We start from the raw sequence: 8,704 nt of genomic DNA, 5'->3' as shown, positions 1-8,704 counted from the left end.
CCCGGGGTACTGTGGAGAGGAAATGGGACAAATAATTTAAAAGAAGGTTCAAACAACAGGGCAATTCAAATGTGCAATATCATTTATTTCCTCACCTGTAAAATGGGAATGATAGTACAGATCTGTTGCTAAGTAGTGTGTAGGTGAATCTTAATTATGTAATGCTTGAAACACAGACCATCCTTGACATCGTCATCCCAATTTGAGATACACCATCTTTCTCTGCTTCTCGGGTCTCAGCCTCACCTATTTCTGCGGCTACTGTGATTTACGGACATGTAATACTTTCTGGGTAATTGTCACGGAGCGTGAGCGTGTGCGGGGAGGGGAAGAGGATGGAGAGAAACATGTGTGGTCTCGCTGAACATCTGCGTGCTGACTGTGTGAAAGGCTGGTGGAAAGACCTAAGCATCGACTGGTCAAAGCCTGCAAATCACGTCCGCAGTAACGGCGGCGGCAACTGTCTATACACAGAAAAGCAGGAGTAGCGGAGGGAGGAGACCGGGAAGCAAGGGAGGTGCGGGAGCCGGATGGAGGGGCAGCCCAGAGGGCGCCGGCCAATCGGAGCGCGCTGCGCCAGCGGCCAATCACGGGCCGCGGAGTCTGGCAAATCTGCCCGGCAGTGCGGGCGGGGCTGCAGGCAGTCGGGGTTCCGCCGGTTACACTTGTGAGTGCCTTTCAGGAAGCCACAGGGCAGTCGGCGTCCGTGCAGAGGACCCGGGAGCGAGTAGCAGGCAGGCCCCGTTTATGCACAGCCCAGTGACATACATAGAAGCGTAAATCGGGCTAGAGATGGAGCGCCCGGGCGCGCACATGTGTGCAGACCCCCAGGCATGTCTGTACGCCGTGGGGGCACCTGTCGTGTGAGTAGCTCCGGGCGTGGCTGCTCCTGGGACGTTCTGTTTCTGTAAGATTTATCTCCAGGGGCCTACCGCCCCCGTCTCCAGAGGGGAACATAAGAAGTTTAACCGAGCTGAGACTGAGCAGATTAAAGGAGTGGAGCAGAGGAAGGGCCGAAAGGGTGGGGACTGCGGGCGCTGGGGAGAGAGAATCGCTTCTCTGACCCCTCTCCCAGCCAGAAAGGCATTTTGGAAAGACTGGCATGACAAAAGTGGCCCTGAAATGTCTAGTGAGCTGGAACGGTGATGATTATTGAGTAAGTGTCACTGGGCTGAGCCTGGCCAATTTGTGAACGAGAGGGATGCTAGCAGTTAGGAAGGCAAGGAGGAAACTCAGGATGGGGACCATCTGTTCCCCCAACCCCAGCGGGACAAAGGCGGCTTCAGACGTCTGCAATGCCGACTGGATGGCCTCGCTCCCCCCTCACCTCCACAACGTCCCCCTTTCCAATCTGGCAATCCCAGGTATTCTTCTATTCCTACTTGTTCACACTGTGTTGAATTCTGCCATTTTAGTGTTAATGGGTTGGGTTGCTTTTCCATTGTGCTGAGAAAATAATTATCAGTGACCCCTTTTATTCCAAACCCAAAACTTAATACTGAACCAGCTGCTTTAAAGAGATTTAAGTACACTGCATCATTGGCAAAGGGGACTCATGAGAACGGAGGCACTGCACTGTTGTTTTTGTTGGTTTTGTTTGGTTTATACTTGATAGCCTCATTCTAAGAATATTAACCTTAATGCTGGGGCCGGGGGATGTGTGGGGAGCAGCATGTACTTGAATCACTAAAAGAAAAAAGGAGAAATCAAGGGTAATGATTAAAAAGTAATTAGCAATTTTAGATCAGGGTCAAAATTAAGACTGAAAAATATTTCCTTTCTCATTTATCTCTCCATGTATAGTACAGAAACAAAAAACAGATGAACATTAGAGAACAGGTTCAGAATCAGAGCTGAGTATAAAGGCACATATTTTTGTTTTTGGTAAGGCCAGAAATAGGGACTGCAAGTTATCATCACAAGCAGTCATTAGGTGTGATGAGGTGGTGGTGTTTGAAGCTTTGTCTATATATACACAGGTGTCTGCCTGACTGATCTAGAACTGCAGGCTTGAAAAGCACTTCTGCTCCAGGCACTGTCTCTCGCTGGGGGTTTTATACCTTGACATCACTCTCATTAGATTTGTTAAATGTATCCTTTTCCTTCCACTGAAGAAGATATTAAACAGGGTTTCTAGGGACATATGTTTAGACCACACTGAACTTGGCCTAATGTGCTGAGCAAAGTCCTACAATGCCGATACTTGGAAAACAGTCAAGGAGCAAAGGATGGACTATTGCCAATCTTTTCTCCCACTTGGAGGCACAACAATTGAAGTTCACCTCTAGACTACCAGGCAGACTCCCAAGCATTCTCTGGAGCAGTCTGCCTTTTGGGTGGCTGAAAAGATGACCTCATGCAACCCCCAACCTGTGCTTTCTATGCATGAGGAAGAACAGTGCTGACTTCAAATCCAGGCTCTCTTGTGCTCACCTCTTCTTCTGGAGGTCTTCCAGAGTTGTTGTCCTCGTGGGCCCTTTCTGCTTTTGAGCAAGGAGAGGGCTGCTCCATTCTTTATACTTAGGATCACTTCTTTTTACTAACATTTGACTACATACAGCTCATTGGGAAATGTCAGATGGTCATGCTTCAGAACACGTCTTTTCCATGTTTAATTGACGCCTGTGGAGTCATCACTGAAATGATGCATGGGCCACTTTTAACATTAGTCATTTGCCTTCAGGCTTTCCAATGCAATTATTTTGTCGAGTGATAAGGCAGGTAGTGTGTGTTTGCAAGCAGAATGGCATCTTAGGCAGGTAGTAAATGGCCCTGTCATTCTGGGCATGTCCCAGGTAGTTAGGGGCTTCCTCCTTCCTTGTGGTACTTTGGATAGCTCGAACTGTAGCAACAGCTCTGCTAGTGGGTTAGCTGTGAATTCTGACTCCAGAACTCCAGAAAGGAGCTGGGCATTTTTTTTCTGTGATCTATAGGGTATCTCACAGTTACTAGAATTGCCAGAGAAGCAAACAGCTGGGGCCTGTGGTTGTAACTGGAAATCCTATGATTAGCTGCTATGAGGGGTTCAGGAATTTTTTCACCCTGTTTTGTGAAGTCCAGTCCTGCTAAGCGAAAAAAAAAAAAAAAAAAAAAAAAAGTGGGGAGCTGATTTCTCCAAAGATGCTGAACTCACTACTGTGAAATGTCTTTTTCCCCAGGAATGGATGGGATATAAGTAAGTGTATGTATATGTAAGCTCAGATAGAGGGTGGCACTCAAGTTCTGTCAAGCTTTGCTGAGAAATTCTGAAATATGGAAGACTTTCAGGAAGTTGGGGGGGGTTCATCATATTTTTTCTCCTTCCTCTCTTCCTCTTTCCCCTGTTGTCATCTTCTTCACCATAATTATTCCTTACTGAACTCTGCCATGTGGCACCCTTTGGTAAACACAACCTCAAGTCCTTATACCTCCATGAAGTAGGTATTAACATCGTCCGTCATTTTGGAAATGATTATCTAGAAATTTTAACTAATTTTCTCAAGATGACACAACTGCTAAGTGGCAGAACTAGTATTTAAGCCCATGTGTAGCTGCAAAACCCACACACTGTCCCTTTGCCCTTGAGGGGGCTTTGGGAAGTGCAGAGCAGTGTAGCTAGTCTCTAACTGAAAACTAGTGCTCACAGACCGTACTCTACAGGGAGTGAAGGAATTTTTAAAATCAGGTGGTCTTTATCTGAGTGATTATGCATCACTGTGAAGATTAGGCAGATTGATAGAGCTAACTAGATGTATACATATTATATATCTGATGACAGATAGATAGATAGGTCCTTATTTAGAACTTGAACCCAGTAAACTTCAAAGTCAAATTTAGTGCTTCAACCTGTTTTGTGTCTGAGTGTGTGTGTGCATGCTTCTGTGCCTGAGCTGTGCCTGATCTATAAGACTGGGTCAGCTTTATCAGGATGGGGAGAGGGCAGCAGTAACATAGGAAAGGTCAGGGGAAAGGTAGGGGTTCTGGCAATAATAGCAGAACTGGACTGGAGTAAACTGTGTCAGATCTGAGTGCACCTGCTGCGTTTTCCTAAGTCATGATGGGAGAGAACATGTGTGAATGTGCACCTCACAACAGAGCCTTGATGTATTAGTTTACTTCTGCAACTGTTAAGAACACCTGTTAATCACCAGTGTCACCCAAACATGTTGAAATATCTTAGAGAAGAACCTCGGAATACTTCTCATTGCCAACTGTATAGAATCATTTGATATCCAAAGGCTTGAAGGATCTGGAAATGGCAAAAGTTGGGTTTTAAAATTGAGGCTCCAAACTCTACAAATATATTCATAATGTATTCATCGTGTTATTGAAAGCATGATATTTTCTGTGGGTTGGTGGACTGAGAAGGAAATATTTTTCTATAATGTGTAGTACCCTTCAGTGAATTATTTTTCTTTGTATATTTCAGTGCTATTTCTTTTTCTTTCCTCTTTAACCAAGCTCTTTCTCTTTTATTGAAGGTAAACTATTTACCTATTGGGAAATCTGTTGTTGACTCTAATTGTGTGATATGGAAGAAGTATCTGAATTTTTCAAGACTTAGTTTCTTAATTCATAGTTAAGATATTGTATCAAATGAAATGCAGAGTCCCTTCCACATTAAAAATTACTTGATTAATTTTTTTGGTGGAGGTACCAGGGATTGAACCCAGGGGCATTCAACCACTGAGCCACATCCCCAGCTCTGTTTTGTATTTTATTTAGAGACAGGGCCTCACTGAGTTGCTTAGTGCCCTGCCATTGTTGAGGCCAGCTTTGAACTCGTGATCCTCCTGCCTCAACCTCTGGGATCGCCAGGATTATAGGCATGTGCCACCATGCCCGGCCTTTTATTAATTAGAGGGTTTTGTTTTGTTACCTGTTCTTTCTCCAAATTTAGAAAGAGATGGAAAGAATGGTTGGGTCTTTTTAGGTCTGGAAGGTCATTTCTTTTATGCCTCTTTAAAACAAGAAATTATTTTTGATATTTGCAATCAAGGATTCACAACTGCCCCAAAGGAAGCGGAATCTACTCGGTTTAGCATCCTAACAGGGCTTGTAGATTAATTAAAATGAACTTTCATCTGAGAACATTTTTATGAAACTTCTATGCTCAGGCTTGTGGTAAACCAAAAGAAGAACAAAGCCCTATAGTAAAAACAGAAAACAAAAAACCTTACAATCTAATGAAACCCTCAATCTGTCTATCCACCCATCTATCCAACCCCCCCACCAAACATAGTTTAAAAAAAGAACAAATTGTTATAAATGTCAGAACAGATATAAATAATGTGTTACAGAATAACATAGGATAGAAAGATTAATTACAGCTTTTAAGAGGAGGAACTACTTTGTTGAGAAAATGGCATTTGACCTAGATTTGAAGAATGTCCAGGATTTCAAAAGATGTAGCTTAAGGGGTCAGCATTAGGAAGGGGACTTCCCAGGAGAAATAAACTAATTGAGCTAAATACTGAGGATCAATCAGGAAATAGCTAGAAGACACCCTCTCCTGTCCTTCCATGTCCCTTTCTGGTGCCTTATCATAACACTTCCTGACATAGTTATTTTTAGGTATCTATCTTTTCCATGGCCTGTGAACAACTTGGAGATAAAGAATATGACTTACTTCTGTTTTTAACCCTAAATTCTAGTAGAAGGCAGCAGCTCAGTCACTGGTCACCGTTAGGTGAATAATTCAATGCATAGCCCGCAGAGTAAAGAATGCTGCAGAAGTGTCTTATAGCCACCCTCATTTTCCTCTGGGATCAGAGCTAAATGGGCGGTTTAGTTAGGCTCACCTTTCATAAATAGGCACCTGAAGCCAGAGGAAGATTTTCCAGTCCATCCCTGGCTGCGTCTCATTCTGAAACCCTACTATAAAAGGCCCCCTTTAAAAAAAAAAAAAAGCTGAGACAGAAGAAATGGTCGGAAGAGTCAGAGGCGGAACTTGGTGTAACTTCTTTTCTTTTCTTTCCCTAGCATGCTTTCTGTCTTCCTTCTGTCCTTGCAGCGTCTCATTTTCCTGCCTGACTGCTGCCTCTCCCTGCTCCCAATTCTCCTTTCCCGCCTCCCCTTGCCTTTCCTCAGGTGCTCCTCATGGCTCTCCAGTTTCCAAATGGCTCTGTCGTCTCAAGTTGTTGGTGTTCACCCGCTTCTCTTTTTTCCTACCTTTCTGGGATGCAGTTGTGCAAGTGCGACCACTTGGTAATTTCTATTGCTCTTTTCCCTGTGGGTCCCTGCTGTCTTCCCACGTGTGTGACTTGGAGACAGAATCACTAAGGGGACAAGGATGATGGGGCCATAACTCCTGCTGCTAGAAGTCGGACCAGGTCTGGTTTAGCTAAAAGAGAGTTGGGAACTATCCCCAAAGACTGCAGAATAACTTGTCTCACAAAAAGATTTGGCTGGCTCTACTTGAAGGATAGCATGAGCTGTGAGTCGGGCCTAAAACAAATCCATTTTTTCACAGCACTTGAGACTTGAAAACCAAGGACAAAGCTAAATCTACCATTTCTGACTCAATCAAGAAAAAAAAAATTGTATGAGACTAAAATGGTTTCTTAAATGGAAATAGTTTCTTATTTTGTTTTTCACTTTTCCTTTGGGTGGTCATGGTGAAAAGATAAAAAGAGGTTATAACTTTGGTGTTCCCATTAGTAGATTTTGTCCTCTGAGACAGTTTATCACTCCTATCATACCTTCCCTGAAAATCACACAAAAACCACCAAGAATTCAGAAATTATGCATGTCTATAAGAAGCAAGATCATGGATTGGTTAAGAGTATGAATGCTAGAGCCAGACTGCTTGGATTTATCCCTCATAAGCTGTGTGATCTTAAGCAGGTTACTTAACCTCTCTGGACCTCAGTATCCTTCTCTTTGAAACAGATGATTATAGTACCACTTCATTTGCTAGGTGTGAGAATTTAATTCAGACAGTGTGCTTTCTTGATGCAAAATAAGCACCATATAATAATGACTATTGTTATCATATCACAATATTCATTTATCGAAAGCCCGTGCTTGGACTATATAATGAAGAAGAGGTGTAAGATGCAGTCCATACCTTCAGGTAATTCACAATCTCATTAAGGAGTTGACTATCCAATTAAGCCCTGCCCACTCTATTTGATCAGATTAGGGCAACTCCACAGGCCACCCCTCCAGGGGGCTTTAGAGTTAAGGAAAGGATACTCAGAGGGCTGCCCAGTGAGTCTTAAATGCAATATGAGGTTGACTGATGAAGAGAGCCAGAAAGTCTTTAGGATTTGCTCAGTCCTGTCTACCCATCCAAAATTCAGCTGTCAGATTTTTCATTTGCACACATGGGAAGCCTTTGGGAAAAATTCAGTTCTCTGTGACATGACAGGACCATATTGTTCATTCTGCTGTTCCCATTTCCTTATTACTTACCGAGTCCTAGCCCAGTCTTGTGTTTCCAGCTCTAGAGTGAGACTATTGCAGAATGCTTTTTGTTAAACAAACCTGCATACATGTTTTATTGTTGATCTCTCGGCACAGACGTCATCCTCCATACAATCACACAAGCGCCACACCTCGTCTTCACAGGCACGCGTGCGCGCACACACACACACACACACACACACACACTTAGCTGTGAGCTCAACTGCACCCTCAGAAGGCCTTGGTTCTAACTAATGCCTCTTATTTTCGCCCTTCTCACATCTTACAAGCCGGCTGCTCTCACCTGCACACTCTTCTCCTCACGCATGCTCCTGAAGCCAAGGACTTGGTCTAATGTGTGGTCTGACTTGACCTCCACTAGATGCGACAGATGGCAACATCTGGTATATCTCTCTGGGGATACCAGGAACTTATGAGCACAGGCACACTAAAAGTAATGTCAGCGAAATGCTTCAGCATCCTGTTAACTGCCTTTGGGAAAATTGCAGACCACTTTGCAGATGCTGACTAACCCCAGTTAGAGTTTTGAATCCGGCCTGTGGAGGAAGGGCTGCTTATAGACATTGTAATAGTTGGGTGTGTTCGTGTGTGTGAAAAGAATCTGAACACACATCAAGAAACAAATTTAGGTGGGGGAGACCTGTGAGCAAATTTCTGTATTTTATGCATGTGGTTAAGCAGGGATCTTGCTGCCCTCTCACTTGCTTAGTTAAATACTGGTAGAATTTTGGAATCAAACATTATGCAGGAGGATGGCATTTCCAAGAGATAGTGGGTCAGGCTGTGGAGGCCTGTGTTGCTGGTAAAGGGGACATCTAGGCTGTGTCTTCTATAAGACACAGATAGTCTTTTCATGAATTCATTGTCTATGAAGCAGACTAAGAAAATAACATGTTGATTTTTTTTTTTTAAATTTCAGTTACTCTGTAACTGTCAGCTATAAAATATCCTTTATTCTCAAAGGATATTTTATCAGCATTTTTTCTGTACAGATCTAATGATATAAAAATAAAGGAGAAAATAGGACTCATTTGTGCCCAGTAATTGAGATGTTTAGAATGCAGCAGTAGTCAACAGTAATGATAGAACTGAAAAATTCCTAAGCTCTGTCAGATTGGGATGAATATTTTATGAACATGTATGATTTGAGGGCTATGTACTGGGCACAATATTCTTAACGTGTAATTGAAACTAGATTAAAAAAAATAAAAAGCCAGACAGCAAAAGGTGAAAACAAGACTTGCACCCATCCTTCTTAGGTTTGAGTTCGGATCCTGGAAGGAAGTGCCCATATGGA

General features: G+C 43.2%; 1 protein-coding gene across 1 annotated transcript in view; it reads left to right on the top strand.

Moving 5' to 3' along the window:
- The first annotated feature begins 693 nt into the window (after positions 1 to 693).
- Positions 694 to 8,704, top strand: part of Plcxd2 (phosphatidylinositol specific phospholipase C X domain containing 2) — a 46,163-nt gene continuing 38,152 nt past the window's right edge. The window contains exon 1 of the mRNA XM_047565057.1: positions 694 to 1,364. Within this exon, the coding sequence (XP_047421013.1) occupies positions 1,202 to 1,364 (163 nt within the window). The 5' untranslated portion in view covers positions 694 to 1,201. The remainder of the gene's footprint in view (positions 1,365 to 8,704) is intronic.

This window comes from Sciurus carolinensis, chromosome 9, assembly GCF_902686445.1.
Source record: "Sciurus carolinensis chromosome 9, mSciCar1.2, whole genome shotgun sequence".
Classification (NCBI taxonomy): Eukaryota; Metazoa; Chordata; class Mammalia; order Rodentia; family Sciuridae; genus Sciurus; species Sciurus carolinensis.
This window is presented reverse-complemented; position numbering and strand designations above follow the sequence as displayed.